The following is a 19,562-nucleotide window of genomic DNA, read 5'->3' on the forward strand; positions in this document are numbered from 1 at the left end:
ATCTTAAGAAATAAACGGATCTTGAAGATCGTCATGCAAACATAAACATGGCCATTTATATGTTTGTTGCAAATCGCTGTTAATATGACTCACGTCCAAATATTATTTTTATGTTAATGGCGGCACCTACACAAAACATTACTTAATTTTTTTTTATAACAGAAGTGGGCAAACGAGCAGCGGGAACACCGAGGTGTTCAACGACGCCCGTGGACATCAGCAATACCGGAGGAACCGCAGATGTGTGCCGGCCTTTAATTTACTTAATTTAAAACGTGGTTTTGGTGATTATCTATAAACATATTATAAAGAGGAAAGATTTGATTGTTTGCATTGAATAGGCTCCGAAACTACTGAACCTATTTGAAAATTTCATTAGGCTTCTTAAAAAGGCTATATTTAATACAATTTTTTTTTAAATTCCGCTTCCACTAAGTTCATGTGAGTTATGTATAAATAGATAATTAGTTAATTGCATTGGAAGGAAGGCGCAGCTGGTTGTACAGACATTGTTACACTTTTATAATAAGATTGTGAAAGTTGAAAGATCAACAGAACAGTGGAATATTTACACGGTGTTATTTGTCACGACAAAAGCCATACGTGATGTATAGCCGCTAATCTCATTGTTCAAAACAGCAACGGAAACGACAGCAGAAAAAATATTATAATAATATTAATAATTAGAAAAGAAGATATAAATAAAAATATACGTTTAGATAAAATACATCTTAGTAGTTATCTATTTATAACCTCCGAGCAGAGTGTAGAATTAATTCTTTCTAAAAATAGTTAAATTATTATATGTAAAGTTTTGTTATTGTAAATTGCGTTATATTTTGACAAATTTATATAACTTTTTTATCGAGCACAAATAATGTTTTTTTTTACATTATTGTTTACTTTGTATAGAACATTGCAAACATTTGCAAATTGTATTCTTAACATTTGCACATTAGAGAGGCTTCTAGTGTCATGACTAACGCGCTGATGTAAACTGCAAACGATACGTGACCGTCGACTGATATTAATCATCACAACCACGCCAACTGGCGAATAAAAACCTCGTCTGTTAGTCTTTAAGCGAAGTCAAGTTATGACCATCCCTTACAGCTTTTAGTACTACTACTTTACATATCGATTGATTTTTAGAGAATTAATACTTTAATTGTGAATAAGACACTACATTGATGCATGAACATTCGAAAAAAGAGTTTTTTAAGTAAGTTATTGCCCTTTGTTCTTCATATTTTTGCCATCACACGTTGTCTTAATTTTGGTCACGTAACAAAAAAACATAAAGTGAATAAAAAGTATGTTTGCTGAAGTAATCCGCATAAAGAATTTCACAGTAATTTTGGTAATGAGCATGCATAAACATGAAAATGTTAAATCACTGCCAAATCGCAGAAGGCGGGTTACGTTCAGTTACGGAGAACTTTCGACACCACATCTTAGTTGCGACAACTTGATATAATTTCCACGAACGCTTGCAGAATCCAAATGTTTCATGAATATGTAATAATATAATGAATTTTAATAAGTGTAAGTTATAAGTTATGTCGAAATATAGTCAAACCTGGATAAGGGAGAATTCTCTATAAGCGAGAGATTTGGCTTAGAGAGGAAGCTTTATAAGCAAGAAAAATATCGCGGTCCCTTAGACTCTCGCTTACACAGCTTCAACAGTACAAACATATTTTAATTATGTGGTAATTTTTTATTTGAAGCAAACATTATATATTTACATTTATCCATAACAGCGTCCCGGAGGGCTAATTTAGTCCACTTTCCCTCTTCACCCTTTTTCTTATAAGAAAAGGATGGGAAGTGGAAGTGGACTTTCCGGCTGGGATGTATGGGAAGGGAGGATATTTTCTTTCTGTGCATCCTCTCCTCCGTCGATTACAGGTGGCCGCTAACTCGTTTGCCGCCTTATGATATAAAAAAAAAACAAAATACTGGCATCACTTTAGCTAAGTTTGTAATAAAAATAATATATTAAATCACCTAAACATATATATGTTTAAAATATAAACAAGGTTTATATAACAAATTAAAATCATAATTATGATCAGACAAACATATTTCTTGTGCATTTGCATGCAATCTACAGACAATGAAAGTTGAATTGAATAATTAAATACATCAAAAACCAGTCGACGAGGATTTGAAAGTTGTCACAAAAGATGATATAATAATGTAGGAGACTATAAGTGATTGCTTATACTTAACATTCACACAGAGACCTCGATTCAAATAATGCAACAAAATTACGTTTTGATAAAAATGTTGTCTTAATAAACAAATGAAGAAGCGTTTACTTCAATGAAAAGGTCAGACAATAACGGTAAACTTTAACGCTATTGAAGTCAACTGATTTGGACAACTAAGTTAATTATGTATTAGTTTTTCATCAAGGGACGATAAATGTTTCTGTAAATGTCACTGCAGGTGTTATTTACCTCTATCTCTATTCTTATCTTAATTTATTAGATTGTATTAATGTTTTACTTCTAGAAACATCGATATGTTTATATTTGCGAGGGATACAAACATATAATGTAACATATAAAACCTGAAACCAGTTAGACCAGTAAGCTCCAATCTGCAAAAGCCTCCACGAGGATGACATCAGCAGTGAGTCACGGCGCGCCTTCAGCCGGACCTCCGCCACAGAGAAGGTTGTAATGTAATCGAGTAAATATATATATCCTTTGTTACTAATGTGTCATAATGTTGAGTTTTACCTGCGCAAATAAACACATGAACAAACCAGACATATTGACGAATACAAATTTATTAAAGTAGTACAAAAATGTATTTCATTATTTACTGTACTCAAAATCGTTAATTGTGCTTTAAAGCTTATACTTAGTATAGATTTATCTTACTAAACCAACAAGACCAATTATTATTCTGAATTATTATAGTTGATATGTTAGAGTCAAAAATTGCGCAATTTAATAAATATTTAAAGCTACAAGAAAAACTGCAACCAAAGCGCAATTTTTAAACAATTATAAAACATATCGGCCGACAGATGTATAAAATACTACTTAGTGTAACGAACCTCCGTAGGAAAGAGGCCAACAGAATTAACTGTTTGTTTAAGAACCATCTATATCATACTTTCATCATAAATGTAATAGTTAATAAGATAAAAATATCCAAATTTTAACTGGAACCGCAAATTTAGCTGTTTTAATAACACGTGTTAGAACAATATTAGATTCATACCGGATACATTAGACTTGAGCGCTACCGGAAGCAGGCGGCCGGAAATGGTGCGTTATCTCTGCCTACCCCAACCCGCAACATGAGGATCTCGAGTGTTTGATAATAGGATGTAGTAAAAAAGGAACTGCGTGTAAGGGGACCAAATTTTTTCGAAAAGGAAGTAATTAACATTTAAATTATTATAAAAACGATACTAAAGGAACTAAAGAATCAGAAGCAAAAAAAATATATAGACTGATAACATCTTATCTTTTATGTTATATAAGATAAATATACGTTTTTGATAGTTTTACACTATGCATGTTTCTAAGTTTCTAATCTCAATATAATACTCATTTTGACTCTATTTAAAAAAAAATAGTAATCATATCGATAAATACAACCATGATGCAAAGCTATCGACTATTATTCGATCTATTTTTACATGATCGATTACCATTACACAATTCCAAAAACAATTAACAAGAAAAAAGTGACATTACATACTAATGTAGCCAACAATTTACTATCGACATTAACGTAAATGTCAAAGTATAAAACATAAACAACTACAATACTATTCAACTGTAATTGGCACTCTACATTTGGAATATAAATGTAAAGGAATAAAAACAAGACCGTTAACCATAATAGGCGCCCGTTGGCAAAAACTGGCGCCCCAAAAGCAATACGATCATTGGCTGGCGCCCACAGGACTCGGCGCCCCGCACCTCAGGTTGCGGCCCTGTGATAAAAAAGTAGTCAGCTGTGAACGCTCATGTAAGCTGCGACGATGACATTTCAAGTTAACACAATATTTAGAGCAGCTTCCAAACACAACAGCTGACAAGTTTTTGCCGGGATTCCTCGACATAGCGGGCACTCAGCTGCGAATCTTGTAACACAAATAACAAGCTATTGTTTAGAGTGATCATGTAGAATTTATAATATCGGTAATACGTTATATTGTTGTTAATAATGTGTTACCAATAAAAGTGTCAGAGTTGGACAAGCTAACTGATATGGTGTGGACATTTTTTTTTATAACAGAAGGGAGCAAACGAGCAGCGGGAACACCGGGGTGTTCAACGACGCCTATGGACATCAGCAATACCAGAGGAACCCCAGATGCGTTGCCGGCCTTTGAGATGGTGATAAGCTCACTCACATATCTTGAATTAGCACTAATTTTGGTTTCAATACAAACCCTAGCACAATATATTTTTGTCTAATAAGCAATATCAGCGCTATACGAATATAAACACAAGATTACGTATAACCTTTTTATTATCTTAAAGATTATTTTGATGTGCGTTTCTTTTATCTTTTTTTTGTAATTCATAAATCTGCAGCTTGCTTTTCATTGTGAGTATACTTTATCAAATATTGGCCATGATATTAAGGGCAGTAAACATGAAAACGTACCGCGGCGCGGCACCACGTGTTGAATTATACTGTCATAACAAAAGCCGTTGATATAACAGTTTCGTATAAAATTTAACGTTTCTTTACAGTTATAATGATACTGTTCAGTTTCCGTAAGCGATTACTAACTTTTATAATAAACAAATAAGTTAACCAGTGAAAGAAAACAGTTTGAGAAAAACCCTTTCTTTACTCCGAGAAAATACATGATTACATTTATAAAAAGAGGAAAAAAATTGCGTAAAACATAGAAAAACATAGGGAATTAATTTGACAATCATTGTAATAATCAATAATCTAACAACGAACTAGCTAAGACCTAAACGTAGATGAATATTTTCCTCATTAGTTTCGAGGGTCGTATGCACATACAGTCAGACAGCTATATTGTATGATAATAAGTTGACAATATCTGAATACTGATTACATTATAATTATTATTTTATTAGGGTTAATGCGTATCGAATAACTTCAAACATCAAAACATCATTAAATAAAACATTCTGAAGTTACTCGAAACAAAAGAAATAAACGCCAGGGAAAAAAACTAAACCAGCTGTCGCCCGCGACTCCGCCCGCGCGCAATATAAAAAACTTAATAAGTAGCCTATGTGTCCTTCCATACTATGGTCTACATCTGTGCCAAATTTCATAAAGATCCGTTAAGCCGTACCAGAGATATCTTCAAACAAACATCCATCTATCTAAACTTTCGTATATTTATAACATTAGTAAGATCGATCTCAAACAATTTTTATCCAAGTTATGTTTAATTAATTTTAAGACATTTGCTTTAAATTTAACTGATACTAGCGGACCCGAGAGACGTTGTCCTATCTACACGTCTTTAAATTGAATAAATTAATATGAAGTTAATATTAGATGAAAATTGTGAATCTAAACCATTCCCAGATCCCCTTGAGCACACACAAAAAATTTCATCAAAATCGGTCCAGTCGTTTGAGAGAAGTTCAGTGACATACACACTCACAGAAGAATTATATATATAAAGATATGCAATAGCAATTGACTAGTCTTATCTACAGTTCAGAATGGGATCGATCCATTTTTCTACTTGCATACAAATTACATAAATAATCTATAGATTAAGTCTGCGAATTGTGTTATAAGATTGCTAAGTGTTTAGAATAACACCAAACAGAAATCAGCCTCTGTCTCTACTGTTTTGGGTTACTGGTTTGAATATATTTGTTAATACGAGAATTGTAACTTGATACAAATTATCAGATATATATTTACAAAGGTAATAAAAGAAATAAAGTTTCGCAACAACGGTAACCTTGCAAATTCGGTCGAGATCCGGTTTCCAAACAGAATCGGTGTCTGGTGATCGCACGCTGCACGGTAATATGATATCTATCAACATGTAATAATGACTATAATCGTATCACATGATATGCAATGATACATCGTTAATCAATAATGAGTTAAAAGTCTATAAAACAACTATGACTCAAATAAAATTATAACAAAACAATATTACCTACTGTTGTTATTGTAATTTATATTACCACTAGCACTCGTCCGCGACATCGTCCGCGCGGAATAAAAAACTTAATTTGTAACCTATGTGTTCTGCTAGACTGTTGACACATTTATGCCAAATTTCAGCGAGATCCATGAAGTCGTTATGGAGATACCTTCAAACGAACATCCATCCATCTAAACATCCGCATTTATAATATAATATTAGTTAGGTAAGTAAGATGGACCTTTACTATTTCTATAATTACATATAGTCTTAACTCTATGATATAAAATAAAATATTAAACAGAAATACTAAATATATACCTTTACTATTAAATAGAATAAACAGTATTGTTTAAATTCATATTTCAAACCTTATTTGAAGCATAAAAGTGAGGCGATAAAAACCCACCGGTGGCCGTTTTTCTTGCCTCGCTTTGTTGGGAAATTTCCCTAGTGTTGTCATGTACAATACAAAATTTACATAAAAAATAAATCAAAGAACCTTTTTATTTCATTATTTATATTTATGTTTATGTCATTTATATTTATGTTTCATTTCTCAGATTTTTTTAAAACCTAAATTATTAATGTTTTAACAAGTTTTTGGTAAATGTATAATAATAATTAGAATATTACGAATTGTTTTAGTACATTTTACTTTTAACGCACTACAGTTTGCTGAATAAGGAAGAAATACAAGTTACGTGGCAATCAAAATCCAGAGTAAAAATTCATAGACGTACTCTATGGACGGTGGGAATCTTGCACTGTGAAAGAAATCCATATGTTTTTATAACATCGAGAATGAGCAAAGGATGTTTTTAAATAAAGTATGCGAAAAACGAAACCGAATACATTTGTATCTCTCATAACATTGTAAAATATAAACAAGTCATGTGACAGTCTTATTAACTATCTCTTGACACAATCACTAATGACAGATACTTTTTATTTAATGTTACAATTAATAATTAAAGGTAATTAATTATTCATTATAAGTCCCTTTAAAAGAATCTAATCGACTCTAACTACGTCCATTTTTAGATTTAATAATTCCATTTAAAGGAGTATTGTTAAACGAATATGGTTTTAAATAATTGGTAACTTTCCCACATTAAAACGATTCTGTATCTTGTTTGTAGTTAGGAACGGTAACATTACGTACACACACGCGGCTGTTGTACCGTGACTCGTGAATTTTCAGTTCATTGTACACAAGCAACAATGCAACAACTGTATTTTTATTGTATTTCACAAAATGGCGACTGGAATTGAACGGGTAACGGGAATATCATCAATAGTTGAGTCACAATATTGCCCAGTTTATATCATTCCAGTCCAGCGAACGAATCCATTAATTTCGAAAGAAACGTAAACTCATACTGATGGTGCATTTTAGTCGCAATCCTGCGCTGGATTCGGTCGTCGGACTGGAATAATGTTAACCAGATATAAAGTTTATAAATTATTTTGAGGTTATAATGACATTCGAAATGAAATAACGGAATCATTTAATTAATTTCAATTTAGCATTCACTTTAAAATCGCAATATATATAAAACTGATGTATTTGAATGAATAGAAAACTCGTCTGCAAACTTGCAAGAAGATATAAACGAGACAATACATTTTGTCTCAGCTTATATACAGCGTGTCGCAAAATTAAACAATAAGCTAAAATCCAGTGTGATTTTAAACTTGACAGTGTTTTGTTTTTCTAGAACACCTGATACAAACATTTTATCTTTGGCTTCGATAAAGACAATACCAAATCAAATCGTAAAAAATTAACAATGTAAGCGCAGTTACTGAGTTTTACAAAGAAACAAATGAACTCTGAGTAAGAAGTAACAAAAGGATAAGTAAAAGTCAATTTTCTTGTGTATATCATTAGCGTAATGGATGTATTGAAACAATAATTGACTAAGTACATAGTAAAGAATTAGTAATGCTGCAATTTTGCAGAATCAATTGCGAAAATACAAGTCGGTCGATTAGCCCTTTTGCAACATCTCAGCCTTGGATATCAAACATTTATTTCGCTTCTGCTTCTTCTTTGTCTGTTTATAATATCAAGCTATACTACAGCTATCAATATTTATGTTAAATTAACTACAAATAATCAAATACTTAAAGTAATAAATGTCTGACGCATTTAAACATCGTTGCACAAACTTACTTTAAACGCACCTTTAGTCATGCATTAAAGTTATCCAGGTACAGATTTAATTACTTCTAATTCAGTACAACACTATAAATAATGTCTATCTGTGATAATAAATGAAATAATCCTTTAATCTCCAATTTCTAACACAACTGTTGACCGTTTCGTTCGACTACGAAACTTGAATACAATACTGAGACGGAACGAATCAAACGTAATGAGATGCAGATTATATTTTTGTTATGATGAAACACATCGACAATTTGCAATAAGTTGCGACAGATCAATTCGTCAACGATTACCATTCGTTACATTTTTATTATATCTCTGTTATAACATAAGGCACGCGCAGTTCGTCACGGCCGGCCGCGCACAGCGACATCTGTCGCCGGCAGCTGCACAACGGTGCTTTCATACACTAAGCTAATGCATTCTCTGAACTTTATAGTCACAATATCACATGATTATGCCGAACAAATAAAAGAACAAGATCTGTAAATAGCTCTAATAAAATACATAAACTGGAAGAGACAAATATCAACGTTTTGTGTTAATATAATGCATTTCATTGCCATTACCACTTCTAGACAACACCGACAGCCTTGACTAAGGTTTTCGTTTCATCATTTAATAGCAATATCGATGCTGTTTTACATTTTAAATTGATACAGAGGGTCAGGGCCGATATCACTAACTAATTTAACTATACAACAAAAACCAATCCTAGAAATAAAGTTGAAAATCCCTTTATTCGCCTAGTAGTATTGGCGATGCGAAAATTGGTGGTTATATAAAAAATATAGTCGCTGCACGCGACTCCACTTGTACGGAAATTCAATTAATAATTGTTTTTACTCCTTTCTTAAATTAATATAATTTGATAATACACAGAAAAGTACTAAAGAATGATTAAACTATTTAGCCCTAAATAATAATATAAATAATGGTTTAAAATTATCATCATCAGCTCACTATACGTCCCCACCGAGGAGTTCGGAGCCTACCCTAAGTAAGGGGTGACTAGACCATTAGGATTTAAAATTATAACTTGTTTAAATATAACTGGTTGAAATCTTTTTACTTTTAAATATTAAAAGCAATCTTTATTTACTATACCGTATGAAGGACTAGGTTCCTGACGAGAAATCCATATAGCCCACACTAAGGCTATACTTAGTGGAGAATTGCGTGATTTACAAGTATCTCATTTATTAATTATATCAATTAATTAATTAAATATATTTGAAAGAGATCGACTTATTTCTTTGCTTTAGGTATAAGTTCCGTGTAAAGTCTAGTTTAGGATCCGACAAAGGTAGCTTTATGCAAACGAAATATATTTTAGGTTAACGTTCTTTACTTCGCACGAAAACTAAATAGCCTTCTTCATCAAGATAATGGTATAATGTTTTTGTGAATTTAACAAAAAAACAAGGCATTGGAGCGAGTTCGCGGCGTGATCAAACACCGGAAAGCTGAAACATTACAAGTGCGCAAATGTAACACGGACCAAACTGCGTTAACTAACTTTAAATATTAAACTTATACATCAATTTTAATGTTCAATTATATAAATTAAATTAACTATAATAATCAATGAAGTTCTGCCAAAAAAAAAACAATTTAAATACTCAGAATGTTGTACTGTAAATGCACAAAGTTCCCAAGTTGTAATACATAAATAAAAATCAATACTTTAGCATTTTATACATTTTATTAATACATCCTGTATATGTACTCGTAATGTATTGATGATTAAAATACGACTAATAAGCAACTTAACATTTGAAAATATTAAAATAAAACCTGAAACTTTGAGTCACTTTAAGTCTGATCAAATCGATAAAGCAGCTAATATTAAACAATAAAATCGATTTTATCGAGTGTAGGCGTATCGCAGCTGACCTTTATCGATTTTTCCATTAACTTTATTTGTAGCGCGTGGCTGTACGTGTACAAATGTCCAGCTCAAGGACGTTTGTGTTTCCACTGAAATATCGATAACGTGGCTGTTGGTACAGTGAAAACATTCATTATTCATGTAAATAAACACAGGCTACGTAGAAAATGGATTATCATTTATCAGGGTTTGTTATGAATAAATTTTATACGATATGAAAAAAAATATTTTTGATTTTTACAAGTAATTCTGAAAAATGACTTTTAGATAGTAGTAGAGTATCCATTATACCTAACGAAAACGAAACAACTTTTGGCAAATGGCACCCGGATTAGCTAAAAAGCGACCTCTCCATGGACATCCGCAATTGCAGATGATAGAAAAATAATATGTCTTCTTCCTATGCATCCTTTCCTCCGTCACATACACTTCCCCTTCCTATCCCCTCGTTATAAGTAGAGGCTAGGAAGGGAAAAGAGTATATGAGACTACTATTATGAAATTAAATGGAATAGAGAAATGTCTGCTAATGCAAATATAGGTCCAATGAACAGTGCACACCTCACTGACAAGGAAATAAAAACGTTTATTATCTAAGATCATCAACGCGGAGATTTAAAATGACACGAGCGCGTAAATTTCACGCGCCGCGGATCATGTGGTTGATACAAGGAAATCTAACATCTGTTTTAAGTACGCCCTTAGTAAACACTAAGCATTGTGAGTGATGCAATTATATTCTTATTTATTTATTCCGTAATAGAAATATTCGTATGATGTTTTGCGTAAGTAATGTTTTATCAGAATAAGTATATCTACACGAGTCTCACCTCAAGTGTTGCTTTAAAATATCATATCATTGTTCGACATTGGACATATAGATATACCTTACAATTGTTTATCTTTATATATATAATTGTTCTGTGAGTGTGTATGTCACTGAACTTCTCTCAAACTACTGGACCGATTTTGATGAAATTTTCTGTGTGTGTTCAAGGGGATCTGGGAATGGTTTAGATTCACAATTTTCATCAAATATTAACTTCATATTAATTTATTCAAAATAAAGACGTGTAGACAGGACAACGTCTGTCGGGTCCGCTAGTTTTATATAATTTAGACAATAATTGTCTTGTTCTACTTTTCTTTGTATCAGAAATTACCTCAAAACTAAATAAAAAGTACACAAAGATGAAAATCCGTTAATATTACTTATTAGGCATTAAACTTTGTAGAAATAAAATGAGCTAGTTAAAAATAATTTAAAATTAAAACTAAAATTTTCGCATAAAGCAGACTTCGTGCGATATGAATACTATATTAATTTGATAAACATACAAAAAGTAGGACAAAAAACACATTAAGGTCGCGTCACAAAGGGAGGCTCTACTCAAAGAAGTCTGCGACATTTGGAGCCTACATTGTTTAGGGGTTAGCGATATTGATTACTCACAAGTTATACACAGTAGAAAAATTATAACTACTTGCCTAAGACATTATACGAAAATTATTTAAACTCTATCTTACTAATATTACAAATGCGAATGTTTGTTAGAAGGTATCTCCAGAACGGCTGGAGGGATCTCGCTGAAATTTGGCATAATCTAGAAATTCACATAGACTACTAATTTAGTTTTTTTTTAATTCCGTGCGGACGGAGCAACAGCTATTATAGAATAAACTCTAGTAAAGTAATAGCGCGACTTTAGTTGACTTGCAACTGACTGCAATTGCAACTTCTGAAATTTATATACAACAGGATATTAGTAAGAGAATATTCTCGTAGATTATCTTTCATCTTTGTCGAAGTATGTAGACTGACTTCACTTGTTCTGTACTATGTTGAAAATTGTAATCAATACAATTATTTTCCAACGTTCGCGTGTCGGATTCAAATGAACCGACGTGCGTGTCTCTCGGAGGCAATGCTTGACACCGCTGTAGATTTCACTCAACATAACTGTCTGTCTGCGTATACAATTCTAGTATAACTAGGTGATGCCAAAATGAGAAAACAAAATCATACAGAATAATTGAGATATATTGATTTAGCTAATAAGATCCATCCAATAAAAATATATCGTAACACGTATTTTGCAATCTATAGTTTGTGAAATGCATGACTGATATTGTACGTCAACTTTGACATTATCAGGAATTTGCAAATTCTATTTATCAGACAAACATAATACGAATCAAATGACACTCGAATCATCAAAATTGATCAAGCAAATACATTCGACTACTCTAAAACTTGTATTGAAACATATTCTCTCTTTTTTCTAAAAGAGAATGAAAGGGATGACATATATTTCAGCAGTGGAAAACCGCACTTAAAATATATTTTAAAATTGGTTAATGATGCCGATATTATAAGCAATTGAGCGATGCATTTACGATCAAAAGCGGTCGTAAAGAACAGCGTGCTTCAGTGTGCGCAGTGCCAGCCGGGCGTTGCGCAACCGCTCACTGTTATGCGCCTGCGCAGCACAAGACATTTTGGTCGAGTTAATTTCAACTTGTAATACTGTTATTGTTTACTTGACCAAGTTTTTCGTAATTTATAACGACATATTGTTTTGCAATTGAATAATGAGTAATGACATTAATATAAGAAAGTTATTAAATTGGAAAATTAGATATTTAGGGCTGCCTAATAACACAAAAATGGCATACATGAACAAAATGTCGGCGTCGAAGCATTGCGTTGTAACTTATAATAACTATAAACACTAGGTGTAATATAGAGCAAGTTCCCAAATATATATATATATATATAAAAGTATGTCAGTACGTTCAGTGAGAGTTCTGAGGCAGTATTGAGGACACGACCTTGCAGTGCTGCGATCCAATCCGGCGCTGTTCAAATCATTTACTTTTAATTCACCAAAAACACCTAAATAATTTATAAGGGAGAAAAAATGAAACCAAAACACTAGTTTTACTGTCGCAAATATTTTAGCTTTTTTATTCAGTTACTGAATCATTAACTTTTGGATGATCGAGAATTAGTGAGGAATTTACTCGAAAATACGGGGCAAGAGCTCACAGATTCCGTGGGATTGCGGCACAGCTGACCGCTTTTTTGGGACTTTTTTAACACTTCGCCGCACCGAAAAACAACTTAATTACTAAAAACTTTAAACAAATAAACATCGCTGTTTAATTTTATTGATTTTACAAAATAAATGATAAAAAAAGTTCAGACTACGCCACTATTTGCAATATTGTTCAATATGTTTTAAGGAATAGGAATCAAAATCTAGACCTCCGTATTAGAAAGTAAACAGCTTGACCTCTAAACAACAATCTAAGTAAGTCGTTCTCAAATAATGTTACAAGATAAAAACCATTAATATATTTACTTTCATTTCTGTGAGACATTATCACACTAAAAGCAGCTCAAATAACTTTGCCACGTAATCACCCTTTTTTTTTCAGAGGGGAATGCTTTATGCATACTCCGCGCCCCGGGGGGGGGGGGACGCGGTAGTTATGTGGGATTCTCCTCCATAGCGGAGGCATACCCACTAAACCCCTCTGTTCCTCCAACGCATCGGGACGGGACCACGGGCACGCTTTCGCTCTCGTCCGCGACCAGTAATCACCCTGACAATTTTGCATAGTCTGTCAACATAATGTGAACTTCATCTTTTTACAATCAAACTAGACATATGATAACGAGAAACCGAATTATTTATGGCAATTGGCTGATAGTTACAACAGCTATTTTGGAAGTTATCTATCAATCGTTGTCATAAATGTAATACGCTCATTCATGACACAACGCAAGGTCTGGAGACGTGTCGAATGCCTTAATTACCGCCGGTTAAGGTCCGATTACGGCGAGTTGCAAACTATGCCAACATTCAGGGTCAGTGAGGATGCACCGCAACCTTCATGTCATTTTCCTGAACACATTTATACGCACTATTTATCATGAATTTCTAAGTTCAGCAGGATTTCATGTTGAAAAAAAAATGCTTATAAATTTATACTTGTAACATAGAATTTATAAATATAAATAAATTTTAAAATGCAAACCTTGAAGTTTATAATAGGACTTTAAAGTAATCATTCCAATCGGTACTAACTCGAAGGTCTGACTCATAAGAAAGCAAGACGAACTCTAAATGTTCACCCACAAGTCTCGTTGTTTGAGCCCGCGGGTTTTATTTGACCTCGAAATGAATTCCGGTCGTCGGCTGCAGCGGACAACACAAACAGCTCTCTGTTCCGAACCGAATTATTATACAGCTTGAGCAGCAAGCGTATGCAAATCAATTTACTTAATCTCGAAACAAAACTAGCCGTAATATTGCCAAACCTAATAGCAGACAGACTAGCCCATTTAGGTATAAAGACCCTATATTTTTGATGATTTTGTTTCATCGTTTTCCAATTGTAAAAAGCCTAACAAAAGCCGGACAACCCGGATACAGTTTTCTTTGGCAATAAACAAACCTACGCATGTCCGGCTATATTCAAATGCCTGGCAAAACTAGCCATGGCCAATGACTCAGGAACTAAGTCAAGTATGTAAGTCTTCGTATACCGACTTCGTTGTACTTCTGTTACAGCCAGAAGAAGAATATGAATACAATGATTAATTGTCATTTTAAATTATTAAAGTTTTAGCAAAGTATTGTTTCAACGAGACCTTATATGTATCTAATTGATTCTAGAATCATCGGGTAATGATCTTTAAAATAAAACAAAGTAAATATATGCAGACATTAATTGGTAACAAGCCACGGTCATCGGCATGAGATGATTACAGGCACGGCGACCGGTCCCACATGAGGTCACAAAAACCTGATTTTAGTGAGACCTTACATTCGCGGAACCCGTCACCACTAGGGTCGCCACATCTTGTGAGTATGGTACAGTCGGACTACAGGTTTGATAATTAAACTTGTTTCGATCTAAACTTTTAACCATAGACAAAAACTATATACACTTTTTCTAACGTTACTATTAAAAAACAAAACTAAAATTTTTATTACATTTTACTCCTCATAATTTTCAAATTATTAAAATTAATAAAAATAACGTAATAGCCGCCATTACTTTCGTAATTATTGTTTTCTATGGACCGCAAATAATCAAGGATGGACTTTTTTCGTAATACGTTAAGAAGGTCTAAGTCACTAGAATCTAGTTTTATTGAACAGTGCGAAGAAGTTAATATATTTTTATACAAGTTCTTAACATTATGTACGCTGTAACGGTAATAGATTGGAATACCGATGCGATTCAGTTTTTGCTTGTCAATTGTGTAGGAAAAATGCCAATTACTATTGTATTATTTCTTACACGCGTATTGAGAATAGCATCTCGTTTGAAGCCTACTTAAATCAACTTGTACTTTTTAACGAACTTCTCACCATGTTAGTAATTTTTGTTACTTATTAAAGCCCTTGTTTATTTGAAAGTTTAAGGCTATTCAAACAAATGACTTTATCATTATTTCACTTGGATCAAAATAGTATAATAAATTTATCAGTTTAATAATTTCTTTGTACCTATTGTATAACAATTAAAAACTCTTGTAACTTATATTCACTTGAAATTACATGAAAGTAGCAAAACTTAATATTTTCGCACTTAATTATTAAGCCATTGTGTGAAATAAAAAAATCCATTGAACAGCGTGAGTTCGTACATAAAGTATGAACAAAGTGAACTTAAGCAATCGAGTCTTACATTGCGTTAATGTTGAATCAAACATTATCTCTGCTAATACTTATTATCTGCTTTAAACAATGTACTTATTTATTTATTAATAAGACATTAAAATAATTTATATTTAAAGATAATAAAAAATGTGATTTTACAGAGCTATACATTTAAAAACTAACAACAAAAGTGCAATTCAACTGTTGAAACTAAGATTTAATAAAAGGCACAACTATCCAAATTTAATTTCTCATAAATATGACATATTTATTATCGAACAATCTTCATATCTTCATCAGCAAAGCTTCCGTCACGTCAAGTTAACACCACTCTGCTAAGTGGCATAAAAACTCGTAAAACCCAAAACCTGATTACACCTTTGTCCGGTGATTCACAAAGGTGTAAGTTACACGTCGACAATACTTAATTATATTACTTATTATTGTACTAAAATATTAAACAATGCATTCAATTTATGATTTTAATCTTCTTTTTAATCAGAGTTAGGTACAGATTATAAGTTCTTAGGAATGGGTGTAGCTAGTTGTCGGTGTGTTGTAGATTGTTGGTAGGCTACAATAAATATTAGCTAAGCCTTTATAATGCTAAAATTAACAAGACTCGACAAGCTAGTTCGTTGGATAAATTGGTTTGTCGAAACCTGAAATTATATCCACGGCCGAATGAATACGCGTTCTAATAGATTTTACAAACAATCATTGTGTACAATTAGATTACAATATGAATAATGATAACCGACGTACATTAAAAATAGTTTAGGTTACGCTCTGTGAACCATTCGAGTAATATGTTTGAATAAACGATCAAAGTTGGGCACAAATCCTAGTGCAATTTACTAATATGTAAATATTGATTACACCTTTGTGAAATAACTAGCAGATTCCCGCGACTTTGTCCTTGCGATTTTAAAATAGTCTTAACAAATATAGCTCATATATAATTCAACAGTTTCGGAGTCTAATGCAAACAAACAAATCTTTACTATATATATATAGGTGGTGATAATATGTGTATAGGTATAGGTTTTTTTTTTAAATAAAATTATAGGATTGTTATTAATAAATAAAAAGTATTGTGTCGCAAAATATTTACGCCATTCCCACTTGCAAACATCTAAGTATTTCGTGTGTTGTCAATCAAACGTATCTGCGACTCTTATCAGTGTTTCATCATATTGATAACACGATAAGTGAACATTGTGAATAACTGAAGATAATGTTTTCATTTCAAATACAATCCCAATGCATTTATATTGATAATATCACAATATTATAAGTTATAAAAACGTTACTGACCGTCGAAATAATAGCATTTTGGCTCTTTACAATGTGTCCAAACTTAATACACAATTTTGCGATTAAATTCTTCCATATATGTAATTTGATGTTATTCATATTGTTTTACCTAGGCTAATTACAAATGAGCGGCGTTTAAAATTTGCCGGTGACACTTAAAAAGAATTTCTTAAATTCATTTGTACTGAGATTAGTTCAATCATACTCAGCTTTATTATATTAAGAAACTAGCTGTCGCCCGCAGCTTTGCGCAGAATAAAAAACTTAATTGGTAGCCTATGTGTTGTTGCAGGCTATGTTCTACATCTATGCAAAATTTCATCAAGATCCGTTCAGCTGTTCCGGAAATACTTTCAAACAAACATCCATCCATCATCTAAACATTCGTATTTATAATATTAGTAAGATTAGATAAATAGCAGGATCTGTAGCTGTATTATTATAATGGGTCCCTAAAGACTTGAAATAAATTATCTTAAGTGCTTTAAATGCACTTGGGATTATTTATTATAGAGTTTATTTATAACATATCAGACAGTAGAGCCGATATGTTTAGTTTCATCAAATGATATTACAATCTACTAAACTACGGAGTAAGTTGTTGGAAAAGAGAAATAATTTGTAATTTTATAATAAACTTTTAAATTATGTTTTTATTTCGTCATTTAGAAATATTTTAAGCGACAGGCTTCAAACATTGGCCAGACAATAAAGTTGTGCATTTCATAACGCGGCTTAGGAAATATATAATTATTACGAAAAGTCGTTTAGTCAAACCTTAACATTTAAATTCAGTTGAATCGATCACAGCGACATCTATAAAAGTGATTAAAAAAAAACTAAAACTCAAAAACCGTGTAAAGTTCGCGGTATAACAACATAGCAAGCAAACTTCAGTAAGCATCGTTTTAATTTTTTGTTTTGTAATAACAGAGTTTAAATACAAATAAATACTGTTCTTCTTAGTACAAGCGCTGAAAGAAATATTCCTTGTTGCAATATTGATAGACTTACCTCAAGTTTTTTAGAGTACTCCTCAGCGATGCGCTCTTGCTCTTTCTTGAGCTCCTCGTTCTTGTCGAGCAGCGCCTTGCCCAGCTCAGCAGCAAGCAGCAGGTCTGCTTCCTTCTGCTGAAGCTGGCGCCACACGTCGCCCTCCCCGCTCTCCCCTACCCCCACAGACTCTCTTTGCGCCGACATATCTTTCACGTACTCTGCTAGATCCTCATAAAAGTGGTCGTCAGACAAACTCAGCGCCGACGGTGTAATTCTATTTGCACTCACACTCCTACTTCTCCTATGCTTAGGTGTAGAACTTCTCCTGTTCCCTTTACCAATAAAATAAGTTTCGTCCTTCAAAAATATAGGCGATCTATCCGGCGGCTCTATCTCAGTGTTGTTATTATTTCTACTTCTACTTATATTTGCACTAGATTCACCGGCCATTTATCTAAAACAGTATATAATATTTAACTTTGCACTATTTTCGTGTAGCTATTCTTTTTAAATAACTTCTCGATCGCCTGTTGCAATTTGACGGGCTTGGGCAGTTTTACGTTTTTGAAAATGTTCGTTGGTAAATCGAAATCCTTTTTTAGAGCCATTATAGTATCCTGTACGTGTTCACTGGCGCAACATTTCCGTGTGACATACACTACACTGAACAGGCACTCGCGGCCGCTCGGCGCTCGACACACCACTCGACACAGCACGGCACAGCACAGCGCACTGTTGCCTCGACAACGGCACAGACACAACAAACTCAGCCACGACCTGCGAGGTAGAACCAGCCTTACGCGTCAAAGATTAAACACGCCAAACAGACGAGTCACTTGGTATCATTCGAAAATGAAACATTTCGTTTTATTTTAGTAATAAAATCAAATCAAGACTACGCTCACAAATTGATAAAGCAATTTGTGGACATTTGTAGTTTTTACTCTTTCATTTAATTTTTCTATAACCCCCCTATTGTACGACAAATAAGAAAATCTTTTTAAGTCCCACTAGAGAGCTGTATTTGTTGACTACAACGAATAACATACAACTTTTTCCTTTAATTAAAAAAGTGAAACAACTAAACTACCGAAAAATCTTGCTTGAAACCTACAGCGACTGCTGTGTTCGTTTAATCTTTGACATGAAAATACACGTGTGCTTAACTGAAACAGCTGCTACAGGTAGTAGGGAAAGTCTCGCGATAGACAGAGACGGACATGCTTCATCAAGGTAACGCCAGAGAGCGGCAGACAGAACCTAAATGTCGAAATACTTATTTTTATTGTTGACGAGGAAATGATCTCACGGCGATCCAATAAAAATCATTTAAATCATAAGTGGAGCAAAAAACGAAAGCCTTGATGTTAT

The 19,562-nt window shown here is 33.1% G+C and overlaps 1 protein-coding gene across 1 annotated transcript in view; it reads right to left on the bottom strand.

Moving 5' to 3' along the window:
- The window catches only part of LOC106117879 (bicaudal D-related protein 1), a 50,006-nt gene extending 31,053 nt beyond the window's left edge, over positions 1 to 18,953 (bottom strand). Inside the window, exon 1 of the mRNA XM_013312374.1 lies at positions 18,210 to 18,953. Coding sequence (XP_013167828.1) covers positions 18,210 to 18,641 — 432 coding nt within the window. The 5' untranslated portion in view covers positions 18,642 to 18,953. The remainder of the gene's footprint in view (positions 1 to 18,209) is intronic.
- Between the last annotated feature and the right edge of the window lie 609 nt (positions 18,954 to 19,562).

The sequence above is a fragment of the Papilio xuthus genome, unplaced genomic scaffold (assembly GCF_000836235.2).
Source record: "Papilio xuthus unplaced genomic scaffold, Pxut_1.1 DF827679.1, whole genome shotgun sequence".
In the NCBI taxonomy this organism is placed as follows: domain Eukaryota; kingdom Metazoa; phylum Arthropoda; class Insecta; order Lepidoptera; family Papilionidae; genus Papilio; species Papilio xuthus.